The sequence below is a fragment of the Filobasidium floriforme genome (genome assembly GCF_021052385.1).
Source record: "Filobasidium floriforme strain CBS 6241 chromosome Unknown HD553scaffold_30, whole genome shotgun sequence".
Lineage (NCBI taxonomy): Eukaryota > Fungi > Basidiomycota > Tremellomycetes > Filobasidiales > Filobasidiaceae > Filobasidium > Filobasidium floriforme.
In genome coordinates, this window is record NW_025763651.1 from 287,151 (window position 1) to 300,864 (window position 13,714).

The following is a 13,714-nucleotide window of genomic DNA, read 5'->3' on the forward strand; positions in this document are numbered from 1 at the left end:
CGTGCCCTGGGGAGTCTGAAGAAGAACCCTGGGCCCCGCCAGGGTGAGGCTGGGGGCGAGGGCAACAAGGCAGGGCACGGGCGCAAAGAATAGATTTTAGCTGTTGTTGTGATGACTGACATCTCGATCGCGGAATGATTTGCGCCCGTTTCGAAACTCCGCGCTTGCTCGCTCATCGACACGTCGCTGTGGTCGCAAAATCACATGGTGGATCGAATATTGCGTCAGATTGAGGATCGAATAGAAGCTTTTGAAGGTTCATTCGCCGGAAGCTCGGGAGGCCGCGGCGATGGCAGGGAAGGGCAGAGGGACAGCTTTATGGTTTAATGATTGTCTACCCATGGCCCATTTACGATTGCGGGAGAGAAAAGGGTTGTTGTTTGTTTGACTTTTGTTGTTGTTGACGGATCGTTAGGCGCTGGATTTGGTCGCAGAAACAGTATATAGTCTGAACAAATGCTCGCCCATTCCTCTCCCTTTTCATCGTACTTTCTCCTTCTCTCCTCTCCATCAACTCTTCGCCTTCCAACATCGACATCGACGCTCCACCCACACTCGTTTACCAACAACAACCTTTCGACTCTAGTTCATAATGAAGTTCTCCATCGCCGCCATCGCCGCCGCCGTCTCTTTCGGCCTCGTCTCCGCCGCTCCTGCCGCTGTTGAAAAGAGGCAGAGCGCCGTGACCGATGTCACCGTCTTGCAATACGCCTTGTGAGTCGTCCTTGTCTTCCTCGTCTTCCTCTTCTTCCTTCTTAGTGTCCGATTTATTCACATCCTGACGCTGTTCTGCTCTTCCCGACACGACGCACTGTAGGACCCTCGAACACCTCGAAGCCGCCTTTTACGCTCAATACCTCGACCAGTTCTCTAACCAGGACTTTATCAACGCCGGGTTCCCCAACTGGGCTAGGGGCAGGATCAACCAGATCGCCGCTCACGAGAAGCAGCACGTCGAGTTGTTGGCTGGGGCTTTGGGCGATGCTGCTACCAAGCCTTGCACGTGAGTCCTGGTTCCCTCTGATATTTAACCAGGATCATTTGCTGATCATCGGTGTTGTTCGGCGTCCGCAGTTACAAGTTCCCCGTCACCGACGCCAAGTCGTTCGTCGCCGTCGCCTCGGTCCTCGAGTCGGTCGGTGTCTCGGCCTACTTGGGAGCCGCTTCGTCGATCAAGACCCCGGCTTATGTTACCGTTGCCGGTGAGTCCCGAGCGACGTTCCTTACGAGTCTCATCACGCCGAGCTGACCCCATATCCTCGTTCGCGTTCGACGACAGGCTCGATCTTGACCACCGAGGCCCGACACCAAGCCTGGATCTCCTCGGCCGGTCTTCAGGGCAACCCCTGGTCCGTCCCCGAGGACACTCCCGTCTCGTTCTCCCCCATCTACACCGCCGCCCTCCAATTCATCGAGAGCTGCCCGGAGACCAACCCTACCTTGCCCTTCACCCAATTCGCCGCGCTCACTTACAACGCCGCGGACGGATCGGTTAGCTACCCGGGTATGAAGGACGGAGACTTTATCGCCGTCTACCAAGGTCTGAGCGTGGGTACTTACCCTGTCAAGAACGGCAAGGTCGACCTCCCCGTCGTCTTCGGGTTCGCCTACTTGACTGCTACCACCGAGGGCGTTGCTACCAAGGTCGGGGATGACAACATCGTCGCTGGACCTTTCATCATCAACAACGTCTTCAACTCGAAGATCGAGGCTCCCCCTGCTCCTCAGTTCAGCTCGGCCGCCTAGATTGCCTGCTCGCTTGCAACGCATCGTGGATCGGTTGTGGAACTTTTAAATGGACATAGTTGTCATTTTTCTCACTACGGACGTTCGATAATAACAAACACACAACACGATTACTATTTTCATGACGACTTTTCATCTCATTTCCTTTTGAACCTGAACCTGTACGAACCTGTAGTCCAAGAAGATGTATATTTCTTACGACCCAGTTTCACATGTGGGACAACGAGTTCTGGGATGAGCATGTCGCGATTCTTTTCACTTCCGGTTGTGCTGTCAGGCATTCTCGCGATACAAGATTGAGGAGAGGGGAACTTTTGAGTCGACCAGGTCGGGGATAATGGAAGACGACCGCCTTCAGTCGATTCTGATGTGGTGACAACAGTAAGGAGGTCGTCAACGGGTATCGCCTTTGACTACTCGTCTCGATTTGTACGACGCGTTTCAGGTTGACCACCCATGCCGCCCCTTGACCCCTCACCTATCCTTTCTCGCAGTAGACAACTGGTATCAAAGGAGGTCCGCATCTGATGTCAGGTGGTCGATGTCGCGAATATGTTATTATGCCTTGATTTATAGTAGCCGATCGGATTGATCCATGGAAGAGGTTCCACAGTAGCGATCCAGAGCATTTACCTACCAAGAACGTTTTCGCAACCATGGGCACCGTTGATCCACGCCGACCCAGTCTCAAGTCGATATTGAAGAAGACATCCAAGTATGACACGCACGACGAGGTTGGTCCCGAACCTACCGATACGTCGGATCCACCGCCAGCAGCAGGACATCGCCACCGTCACCATCGCGACAAGCATCCACACGTCTCGCAACTCGCCTCGATGCTGAAACCGACCCACGACGAGGAAGACTCGGAAGACGAGGTGGACACCGAACCTCGGACCCCGAAAGTCCTCAACAAGTCCACCCCTGGCGTCTCTTCGGCTGTCGACTGTTTCACCGAGCCACCACCGACGCCTCTAGACTCGCCGCTTGAAGATCACGAGGAAGAGCTATTCAACTATCAGGGCCAAGTAGTGACCCGGTCCGCCATGGAGCTGCTTGAGATGGAGGACGAGATCGCCGCTCGGGGTGGGTTGTACGAGCGGGACGGGGTCGTCATGACCGCGAGCGCGTTGAGTCTTTTGCAAGCCCAAGAAGCGATGGCTAGAGCTGATACCGCCGGACAAGGCGAATGGGGGCGTGAGTCGGCTGCGAGGTGTCTCCATATCACTCCAGACGCCGCTGCTAATGCTGAAGCTCGTCTTGTCTTGCCTGGCGTCATCGCGCAGCCGACGAATGGGACGGCATCCGGTACGCCATCTTCGTCGATCGTTATTCCCCGCCATCCTAGCTGACCATCACCTCCTCTTCTGCACACTTCGTAGCGGCCAGTATATACCCAAATGGGCGAGTCTTCGTCCCGCCCACCTCGCACTTGCCACGTCTCCTGCTAAGCCCACCTTGCGTCCTCTCACTCGAACTGTAGGCCAGGAAACTCACAGAAGCCGACCGCTGGCCTCTTGTGGACGACGATGGCAAGCCCCTCCGAGTGAGTTTACGCGGTCGTCTGGCCTCTACCCGTTGTCCATTAAGCCAGCCTGCTGACCTCCACCTCCCATACGTCTGCTTCTTCTCGCCTGCCTGATCCATTGACCCCGACGCCCACGTCGTCAGAACGAAGACGGGACCCGCCAAGAAGACTGGTTCGAACCCGACATGGACCGGATCGAGGAGCGCAACTTGTTACGGTTCGGCATGGAGGGCGTGGTCGACTACAACTATTGACGGGGGCGTTCCGGTCCCGGTTTTGGTCCTAGTGTTTTTCCTCTCGTGCGCCTACTCCAGGGTTCGGTTGCTGCACGCTGCGTGTTGTATGTCTCCGACTGGCGTCTGCGCTCCAGACTTATCTCAATCTGTTGTTGTAAGACGTACGAAAAACGGGGATGTCGATATACGGGCTTCTCTCGTCGTCTTCGTCGGGTTTGCCCGCTGTTCGTTGCCTCCCGTCGAAATCCACTCCTTGAGATTGGGATTCGACTTAATGGATTACAGAGAGCGAATGATCTCCAATCGTAGGCGTGTCATCGCATCGCGTCCATTCATGATTCGTGATTCGTGAATACAGTCGAGTCCCGTATTATATCTACCGTCTATAGCCTTTCACCTGAAGATGAAAATAAAGATAAAGACGAGACGGTGTTTAGATCGGTCTCATCACGTCCGCCGCAATCGATTCGGTTGGGGTGTCAAAAGCGCATCGTGACTCACTATTCTACACTCCCACCGCTATCATCCGTAGCCTAACATCTCCCGCCTCCCCTCACTATCTCCCTGACACTACGTCGTTGTTCGTCCCCCCCGCCTCACCTCTACTACCTCGACCTCATCCTCACCATCCTCATCCTCATCCTCGACCTCATCCTCAACCTCATCCTCATCCTCAACCTCAACCTCTCCCAGCCTCCCCGGTAAGACCATACCCCGCCTTCAACTCCTCCACAGCCGCATCCCACTCTTCCCTAGTGTTCGTATTCCTCAACTCTCCCTCGGTTTTGGGGAGGACGCCGAAGCGTGTGATGATAGCGGGTGGGAGCTCATCTTTGGGCTTGGGCTTGTCCTTGGGGTTGGCTTTGTGGTTGGAGTTGGATTTCTTTTGGCTTTGACCACGCTCAGGGATGTTGAGATTGACGTTCGCTTGTTCATCGACTCGATTACTGCCTGTTTTATCCTCAGCTTCGAAGGCCACGATCTCCTTCCACAACTCCTTAGCTGTAAAACACGGCCCGGTGCGTCTCCTCAACCCTCCATCAGCCTGCGTGACCCCCTCGATAGCGTTCCTCCTCAACCTCCTTAACGCCTCCGGACCCCAGACGCTGAGCAGGGGTTCGGGGTGCATATCTAAGGGGTGGAAGTAGGTGGTCACAGGGGAAGGTGAAGGTCCCGGCTCCGGTGGGGTTGAAGATGATGAAGGTGAAGGTCCCGGCTCCTGGTGATGGTCGAGGAGGTGATTATGATTATGATGATCGAGGAGATGTTGCAAGGTATCGAAGGTGACGAAAGGGAAGTCTACAGCTACCACCAAAAAGGTCGCGGATGGGTGGGCTTGGTGGGCGGTCAGAAGGGCTGAGGCGGGGCCTAGATCTTTGTAGGGAGGGGCGTCGGGGAGGAGTTCGATATGAGGTTGTTTGTGTGAGGAGGTTGAATTAGATGGCGATGACGACGACGACGACGATGATGATAATGAGGAATCCTCCAAGAACCCTTTGAGATCCTGTTCCATCCTCCCACTCTGCCTGGAATTATGGCTGACAACGACGCCCTCCGGACAAACTCGAAGTAAGATCTTGAGTAGGTGGATCCATAAGCTCTCCGTGTGCTCCTCGATCCCCTCTTTGGTCGTGGTGGAAGAGGTGGAAGATGTGGAAGAGGTCGGGGAGCCAGGAGCCAAGGGATAAGGCAAGAACGCCTTGTCGCTCCCCATCCGTGTGGATTGGCCGCCGGCGACGAGCAGACCGAGGGTTTGGGGGGACATCTTTTTCCCTGTTTTTTTTGGATTGTCACGAACGTTGAGGGCGAGACTAGAGGCTGTTTGTATCGTACTGGATCGAAGATGGGACGGACGAGGTGTGCAGGTGCAGGTGTCAGGGGGGTCGAGGTAGATGTCATAAGGATGTCATTGGCAGTAAGCTCGAGATCGGGTAATCCGGTGGCTGACGTAATCCCAAGGCATATGACCAGGTCTCGGCAGTCAGGTGACCTATCTACACAGGGTCCATATGACACGTCATAGCATATCTACATCCGTGCCCATCAGCTTCCGGTCACTCCTCCAGCAGTTACGTCATCGTCACGTCATCGCATCGCAGCATTTCGGATGAAGCCGACGTTTGCGTCAACACCACGGACCACAAAGAGAGAGATAACAGAGAGACAACGAGACATCGACCTTGCTCACCCCTAACCCTCGGAGGATTACAGGCTTTGCGTCCTACATCATCTTGATATCCTGAACCTCGCAACAGGAACGAACGAACACGAATACACATACACACTAGGAAGAAACCATGTCCGACGTTAGTCCCATCCTGCCCTCCCGGCTCTTTTCTTGGCCGCAGGCGGGGGCGATGACGACGAAGGCTAACCTCTTTGCTCCGACATCCATCCCCCCCCCCCCCACACTTCCTCTTCATACCTACTTTACTCCCGCCTCCCATCACCCATCCAACCTCACCATTCAATCCCCAATAGCAACAACCCCGACAACAAACCTCGTTCGGACAAGTGACAGGCGGAGGCCTAGGGTCCAGCGAGATCGTCAAGAACCTCCCGAAGAGCAGTGGGGGGGAGGGGATGACGAGGGAAGAGTTGGAGGCCAGGCGGGCTGTTGAAGCGAAGAGTGGGGGGGAGGAGAAGAAGTAAGAAGTGGTATCGATGAGGAGTAGAGGAACAGGAGAGGTGTCGGCTACGACCGTCTGTGAGTATTAGTATTAGGAAAAGGGGACGAGATTCCGAGGTTTCGAGGTTTCGAGGTCGGAGACTTTTTTCTCTCTTCTCTCGTTCGAGGGCGAGGGAGGCGTGCGAGATCGATATCGAGCTGATTCCGCTTTTCGTTTTCCGGTTTTCCGGTTTTCGCTTTTGTTTTTTCGCTCCTGCTTCTGCTCCTGCTTCTGCTTCTGCTTAGGTGTAATCTAGCTGAAAGGGCAGGAGTTTGACGGGAATACTGTACAACGACACGATTTGGGTTTAGGAACCCTCGACCGAGAATTACGAGAATTGCGAGAATTGTGGTTGCGATTGCGATTATGAACCGGTATTGAATATGATAGACGACCATGATCACCATACCTGTCGTCGCGATCACCATTCCCGTCGTTACGATCACACCCTACTTGAGCAAACACCACCTTGAACACGATCACGATCACGCTCTCGAAGGCAAGACGCACGTCTCGACTTGAAGTCTACCTCGTAAATCCCGAATAGAATACGATTTCGGAATATTGGTCGCTTGTCGCGTTGTCGTAAATCAGTCGATCAACCGGAGGGAGGTGTAGGCTGTCCATATCCGTGTCTCATGTCTCGTGTCTATGTCGATGGCGATGTCGGTATCGATGTCGATGGGCGATGTGCACTCCGATGGCGATCTCAATCAATGGCGATGTCGGCGTCGGCGTTGGTGATAGTGATATCATTTTTGCTGTACGAATCCCGGGTCGCATTCTCAATCTCGCATCTCGCATCTCGATGGAGTTGCCGGCTAAAGGTAAAGGTAAAAGAGAAAAGCAAAACCGAGTGAGCGACGGGAAGGCTGTATACGATGTCATGTCATGTCGGAGGCGGGGTGAGACGACGCGAGGGATGGTAAGCCAGGACAGAGGCAGGACCGGGGCCTAGGCAGAGGCCAGGATGATAGTCAAATAATCAAAAGGCCTCTCGGACATTCGGATGTGATTTACGGACCCGAGAACTGTCATGAGATTTGAACGGTTGCGAGCACCACCTCGCCACTCGCCACTCGACTTGATCAAGGGTTTAGGTCGGATCGAAACGAGACACCAGCCGAGATACCAGCCTCCTTCGGCCTCCCCATCTTGGGTCTTGGACGTCTTTGGGATCGGTACTGGGTTGCGAGGCAGCGGCGGTATTGGCCTGTACTGGCGTGGGGGCTGAGAGGTGGTATCAGCTGGAGGGGCAGTAGTAGGGAGAGGACCGGTTTGATTGGTTCGAGAGGTACCAGTACAGTGAGGTTCACACCTAGATGGAACATGTTTGTGAGTGATTTGCTAGGGCGTGTGTTCCATCACGGCGCGACCCTAATTGTACTGGGGCTGGGCTGAGGGGTGGTAGTAGTAGTAGTAGTAGTACGAGAGGCGGTGGCGGGTCTGGTGTGCTGGGGCCGATTTCGACTCGTCCCTGATCCTTGAACACGATCGGACTATACGACTATACGATCATACTCTTTTCTGAACCGTCTGGCGGAGCGACATGCATAGGATCCGTGTGCCGTGCGCCGTGTGTAACGAGATCAACATGAAGTTTAAACCCCGTGGCGACCACAGCCACTCCCCCATCATAGCCACAGTCCCAGCCACAGCCACTTAGGCGGACGTTCTTCATGCGGGACGTGGCCTACTCGACCGTGGTATTATATACGATCTGACACCTCTGTCTAGCCAGCTCAGCCTGCTCCCCGACTCTCCCATGAAAACAGACACACCAATAAGCGCACTAAAACACCGAGACATACCAGACAGACGAACGAACGAAAAAGGAGAAGAAAAGGCATATATTTACCTTTTGGCAAAAAAATCATGTGCTACGTAGGCCGATCTGCAAGTCTTTTCTTCTCGTCTTCCCTAATCCTCTTCAAACCACCTCTCCTCTTGACCTATTGTTGATAGACAACGAGTACCGAGTACTGACCTGACCTGACTCGACTCGACATGACCTGACGTAATTCAACCTCGTCGATGATCCTCCCGGCGCGCACACTCGCGTTACACACGGACAGCCCGACCGAGGACCCCACAACTCTCTCTCCGACGACGGCGACGACAAGACTCACGGGGGCCTCTGGACTTCCGAAGTCGTCCGAAACTCGCCGAACAGCAAGAACGGGGAGGGGATGTGTAGTACCGACTTGGACGCCAGTCGAATCGAAGGAGTCGAGAGCAAGGTTGAGGGCAAGGAGGAGAAGAAGTGACGACCGAGGACGTCCGGTCGGGGTGGAGGACGGTTGAGCGGTACGTAGACGCAGAGCACGAACCTGATCCTGGGTGCCGACGCTGACTATGGGCACACAGAGAGATACACGACACTTGCGTACTTGCAGACAGCTATACCTATACCCAAGTCCAATTCGGGGCAATCCACGTCCACACTCGAGTGCGAGATGTGGTATCGCGTGGTGTCCATACGACCGAGTGCGAATCGTATGTCACCACTGTACTCGTACTAGACTTGCATGTTTGCATGTACGACGAATGAGAGGATAGAGTACGATTTCCGCTTCCTAAGCTATCGGCGCGAGCAGGCTCGAGAAGATCGACCCCCCGCCCGTCTGTCACACGCCACGTCCACGTCCATCTCGTTCCATGTCGTCCGAGGCCTGTCAGAGCGGGGATGAACCCAACCCATAGAGGGGATGGGTTTGCACACGGGTCCGAGGAAACCCGACGGCGTTTTCCGTAATCCACAACTTCCTGAAATCTCCCTGGTGTGGGTATCGTTACAATCCGTCTGACAGGTGATCACCGGACAACCTTTTTTCGTACCCACCCGCAAGGGGATTCTACGCTCTGCGTTCTTGCTTCTGAGCCTTCTTCTGCTTGTCGGCCTTGGCTTTCGCCTGGTCCGCCCTATCATCCCGCACCAAACAAAGCAACGCATCATCAGCCTCTCCCACTTTCCCAACCAGACCGGACAACCCCCGATGACCCGCATGCACGCAACGTACCTCTGCTTCTCCAACGCCGCCTTGTCCCTCGCCTGTACGCTCTGCGATTCCTGTTTCGCAATCTGTCTCAACATTTGCGCTTTGACTTGGACCTTTTCCTTGTTCAGGTTAGGTGCCATCAGGTCGACTGCGGTGTGCGCCCGACCAAACCACATTCGAAAGCGAGCAAGACATCATCAGCTTTTTTAAAACCAACGCCTGATTCAAAGGGGATATAATACGTAATAGAAAGATGAGATGATGGATAACCGAAGAAGACTCACCAGTCTCCCTAGCCCGTTTGGACTTTTTCTTCCGCTTCGCCTCCCCCCTAATAGCAGCATCGATCAACGCCCTCCGTTCCTTGGCTTCCTTTTCCTCTTCCCTCTTTCGCAAGGTCTCCCCCCGTGCTCCCCCAGACGTATCGTCCTGTACCACATTCTCGTCCTCTACATAGCCGTACTGAGCCAAGAGCGCCCTCCGTTGCGCGGCGGCTAGTTCTTCCGGGGAGAGAGAGGCTATGAGGGAGGTCTGGGCTTTTACTTTGGCTCGGTGGGCTTTCTTCTCGGCTGGGGTCGAGGTTGAGGGTTTGCGGGATCCTGAGTATGGGAATAATGTAGATCGACCAAAGGAGGAGGTAAAGAAGGGAGATAATTCGGGTCAGCAAATTGTCGGGGTGTGGACTGTTGGAAGACCGAGTTGGAGGTCAAAGCGAGGTCGCCAGGTCCGAATCCACCAGGAGCAAGATAAGACTTGCACCGACCCGGAAGAGCTCGATTTTTTCCGCAGAGTTCAGACAGAGTCGGACTCACCTCCCTGACCATCGCCGTCGCCTTCTCCATCATCACTTCCACTATCGCTCTCGCTTCCGGTATCGCCATCTCCTTCCGCTCCCTCTTCACCCTCCGCAGCTGCCTCCTGTGCGGCTGCCTCCTGTGCGGCTGCTGCTCGTCGGTCTCGCCAATGGTCGATGATGTTTGTTATCGTCGGATCAAGATCGAAGTCGGGGTCTTCGGGGGTTTGTCCGTCCTGAGTGGTGAAGGTGATCACACAGCACGTAGGGAGGAGAGAAGACGTTTTTCAGCACTTCCACATCCACATGTCGATGCACGTATCAGGATCGAGATTTCACTACCACTGAGACGAGATGCTAACCCGGGCTCGACTGAAGGGTTCAATAAGGACTCACCTTCATCGGCAAGAACCCCTCTAGCATCCCCTTGACGCCCTCTTTCTTGTCGTCATCTTCGAGTTCTTCCTCTTCGACGAGCCTGGCTATGTATTCTACCTGTTCCCCAGATCGTCAGGGTTAGTGTCCGATCGCGCAAAGATCACCCGATCACCCGATCAGACGTTGTCCTGTGTGGGGGGCTCGTATGAAGAAGAAGAAGAATGGTACGGCAAGGGGATCTTGACTCACGTCATCTTCCGGGATGGACAGGGCGAGGGCGGTGAACTTGGCCGAGATGAAGGATTCTAGGGTGTCGGGCTCGGACATTGGATATCAAATTCTGCTTGTGATGGTGGTGATGTGCGAGAGTGTGTGTGGGGTAGACCAACCACCGTACAGCTCGCAGTCCGTATCATTCGCAGAGTCGGTAACGACCCAGGCCAGGTTGAGTTGAGTCGATATTCGATTTTTGCTTCCGGATCCGCTCCCAGGCTGGGTCGTCGGTACCGATCATCTCCTCGAGCGCTAATCGCTGAGGTTTACCAATTACCGACGATGCTGCGGACTAATCATGCACGTTTGGTAATTGGTAAAGATTAGGAGGGTACAGACCTACAGGGTAGGATGAGCGTGCGGGTGGTCGGTCGCTCAGAATAACCCTGTCGTTTCGACGGCAAGGAGAACCTCTCGGAGTTGAAACGAGCTGCGGCATCCGAGTTGACGATCGCATGTGTCGAGGACCATGGGACCACGCGCATACACCATACGAGAGGCCGAGGTCGATTTCTATATTCGGATGAAACGCAGCATATCGTGCCAGTCTACCCCGTTATCTTATCCGCCGAACCAGCAGTGTACTCTCGGTCGGTCTGTCAGTAAATCTAGAGGGATAGCGCCTCGGTACCGACCATGGATGTGTCGGCCAAGTCGGGCTCGGAAGAGTCGCAACGACTGCGGCTGTTTGATGAACAGCCATGAGGACGACCATGAGGACGACGAGGAGAGCTAAGATGGGACGAACATGTATAAATATGTATCTGTGACCGCGATGGACAGCGAGCCACCAAGTACAAGGCTTGATCGTCCCAAAAATCACCAAGAACTCTAGATCTGATCGTACATCGTACACGAATCATCATCATCACGACTACAATTCTTGCAATCTTCCAACCACTATACTTCATTTCGATTCGACCTCGTCTAATCATATCTGATTATCTAAAAGGACATGTCTACCTCTACCTCTACCTCTGACTCTACCACCATCACCAACAACCCTCCGGAATTCGGGTCCATCCACTTGAGGATCGCCGGCGGACTGCCTGATCATACCGACCTAGCACCCTCGGCCGTCTTTCTCGTACTGGTGAGTTCTTAGGGGTGCTCAGGTCTCTCATCTGCATATCGTCCCTTTCGGGGAATTCGCTCTTGTTTTCGTTCACACCTGGACGAGACCCCTGAGCTCGAGAGTTCGATTTTGATTTTGATTTTGAAATCAAGATGAAGATGCAGACGCTGACTCGACGAGTCATTTCCTTATTCCTTATACCTCGTTTCTGTACTCTTGTACCCCCCCCCCCCCCCCCCCCCCTCTCCTGACCGCAATTACAACTACAATCCCCCGCAGTACGCCCTGACCATCCCCCTCTATGCTTTGGCCTGGAAGAAGAACTGTATCGGGAGATGGTTCATGATCCGACCGGCCGTGTTTATCGGAATGAGGATAGCGTTCTTCGCACTGAGGCTCGTTTTGGTGAAAGATGGGATCAGCGAGGGGGTCTTGAGTGAGTCCTAGCAGCAGGTCCTTTTCGATCGGAGCACGGATGGGGCCCGATTCGCGAACGGTATTGTTGACCATGACCGTGTTTGTTCTGGGTAGTCGCCGAGATGGTCCTCATCTCCATCGGATTCATCTTCCTCGTCGACGCTACGATCGTCATCTGGGAATATCAACGGGATCGTCAGCCCGAGGGGCACGAACATGCGGGCTTGTTGAGTCGGTTCTTGAAGTACGTCCACGTCCCAGCTCTCTCCCATTTTTCCGAGCATCGAAAAGGAAGGGGTAATTCGTAGACGCTGACCGCTGACCCCTGGACCTGCTCTTCTTGCTTTGGATGACGGCTCGGCGAAACTCAGATTGTCCAGGGTCTCGCTCATCGCTGCGATCGCTACCGGTACCGCCGCTGGAGGATTGACCGGACAAGCCCTGAGCGATCCGGATACGATGAGCACGGTCGTAGCGTTGAGAAAGGCGTGTTACATCCTATCCTTGAGTGAGTCTGCGCACTGTGTTGTGTCCGCCCTTTACTTGTCAGGATATTCGAGCGCTCATGGACTCTACATTCTTCGATATCGGTATCGATATCGATGTGCATTGCACGTCGTAGTCGTCGTCGCGGTGATGCTAGGCTTGCATGCGCATTCAGTCTTCCTCGGACACGCCAAGATCGGTTGGGGCATCAGTTGTTCGGCTCTGGTATATACGGCCGTCCTCGTCGTCATCGCCGTCTACCGGTTGGTGAGTTGCCCGGTTTTTTTCGTACCCTCGGTCCCGAAGCGAGTTTAGTCTCATGAACATGTCGCTTAATTTGTGGTTCGAACGTCTCTGTGGCAGATCACCGCAGAAGAATCCAACCCCCGAGCGGCAGTCTTATCAAAGACAGCCTTCTGGATCCTTCAGGTCGCTCTCGAGTGGGTGGCCGTCGTGTCGCTGCTCTTGATCACGGTGTATGCGGGGAATTATTATTCGAAAAGAGAGTTCGCCGAGGTCGACGAGAACGAGAACGGGAACTTGAAGATGGAGGTGCGAGGGCGTGGTCAAGGTCAAGGCCAAGAAGAGGTGTCTCCTCCGGTCTATTCATCTGACGTAGGGAAGGCGGGGTCGTCGGTTTGAGAGGTTAATAGAGTCGGTTTCTGGACAAGTCGGCAGGAATGTAGGCGATTAGCTCTTTTTTCTATGTGACGAACAGGTTGGAAACATACATATACCCACATACGATTGTCCATGCCGCTGTGCCATCTGACTCGTTCTTGTAGCTCACAGGTGAGCAGCTACTTGCTGCTTGAGGAGTTGATAATGTCCGTATCGATCGATCAGGCCAAGACCTCGTCCATCCGCAATAATCGTTCCAAAAATGGCTCCTCGTCCATCTCCGAATCCTTGATAACACCACCATCCACCTGGTTGGAGATCCTCTTCTTCCTGTCCATCTGTTCGAATGACGAGTATTATCGCAAATAGCATCAAGACACTAGTATTCAAAATTCTAGGCTGAGTATACTTGGCCCAGCTGTTCGAGGATGAGGTCGAGGTCCGATCGAAGTAGGTATATAGGTAGCCATATTCGGAAGCCTCTCCGGATACC

The 13,714-nt window shown here is 54.2% G+C and overlaps 5 protein-coding genes across 5 annotated transcripts; 3 read left to right on the forward strand and 2 right to left on the reverse strand.

The window, feature by feature from the left end:
* Positions 1 to 482: 482 nt before the first annotated feature.
* HD553DRAFT_166773 (ferritin-like domain-containing protein) lies at positions 483 to 2,086 on the forward strand. Its single transcript, XM_046176865.1, has 4 exons — positions 483 to 714; positions 818 to 1,003; positions 1,075 to 1,202; positions 1,280 to 2,086. Exons 1-4 carry the CDS (start codon positions 593 to 595, stop codon positions 1,744 to 1,746), a joined length of 903 nt encoding a protein of 300 aa, XP_046032624.1. The 5' UTR covers positions 483 to 592; the 3' UTR covers positions 1,747 to 2,086.
* Positions 2,087 to 2,402: 316 nt separating this feature from the next.
* HD553DRAFT_346517 (uncharacterized protein) lies at positions 2,403 to 3,528 on the forward strand (the record flags this gene model as incomplete). The annotated part of the gene is made up of 4 exons (XM_046183209.1): positions 2,403 to 2,943; positions 3,033 to 3,054; positions 3,129 to 3,225; positions 3,418 to 3,528. The coding sequence occupies 4 exons, from the start codon at positions 2,403 to 2,405 to the stop codon at positions 3,526 to 3,528; spliced, it is 771 nt and encodes a 256-aa protein (XP_046032625.1).
* A 661-nt stretch (positions 3,529 to 4,189) lies between these two features.
* On the reverse strand, positions 4,190 to 8,686 carry HD553DRAFT_337816 (uncharacterized protein; the record flags this gene model as incomplete). The annotated part of the gene is made up of 8 exons (XM_046182305.1): positions 8,586 to 8,686; positions 8,167 to 8,532; positions 8,038 to 8,059; positions 7,204 to 7,497; positions 6,552 to 6,588; positions 6,012 to 6,215; positions 5,459 to 5,504; positions 4,190 to 5,283 (listed from the first exon to the last, which is right to left on the reverse strand). Exons 1-8 carry the CDS (start codon positions 8,656 to 8,658, stop codon positions 4,190 to 4,192), a joined length of 2,136 nt encoding a protein of 711 aa, XP_046032626.1. The 5' UTR covers positions 8,659 to 8,686.
* Positions 8,687 to 8,886: 200 nt separating this feature from the next.
* HD553DRAFT_166857 (uncharacterized protein) lies at positions 8,887 to 10,882 on the reverse strand. Its single transcript, XM_046176866.1, has 6 exons — positions 10,599 to 10,882; positions 10,368 to 10,466; positions 9,991 to 10,207; positions 9,463 to 9,777; positions 9,200 to 9,326; positions 8,887 to 9,101 (listed from the first exon to the last, which is right to left on the reverse strand). The coding sequence occupies exons 1-6, from the start codon at positions 10,674 to 10,676 to the stop codon at positions 9,035 to 9,037; spliced, it is 903 nt and encodes a 300-aa protein (XP_046032627.1). The 5' UTR covers positions 10,677 to 10,882; the 3' UTR covers positions 8,887 to 9,034.
* Positions 10,883 to 11,402: 520 nt separating this feature from the next.
* On the forward strand, positions 11,403 to 13,665 carry HD553DRAFT_320497 (uncharacterized protein). Its single transcript, XM_046181151.1, has 6 exons — positions 11,403 to 11,715; positions 11,977 to 12,133; positions 12,229 to 12,358; positions 12,486 to 12,622; positions 12,737 to 12,867; positions 12,964 to 13,665. Exons 1-6 carry the CDS (start codon positions 11,578 to 11,580, stop codon positions 13,240 to 13,242), a joined length of 972 nt encoding a protein of 323 aa, XP_046032628.1. The 5' UTR covers positions 11,403 to 11,577; the 3' UTR covers positions 13,243 to 13,665.
* Positions 13,666 to 13,714: the final 49 nt, after the last annotated feature.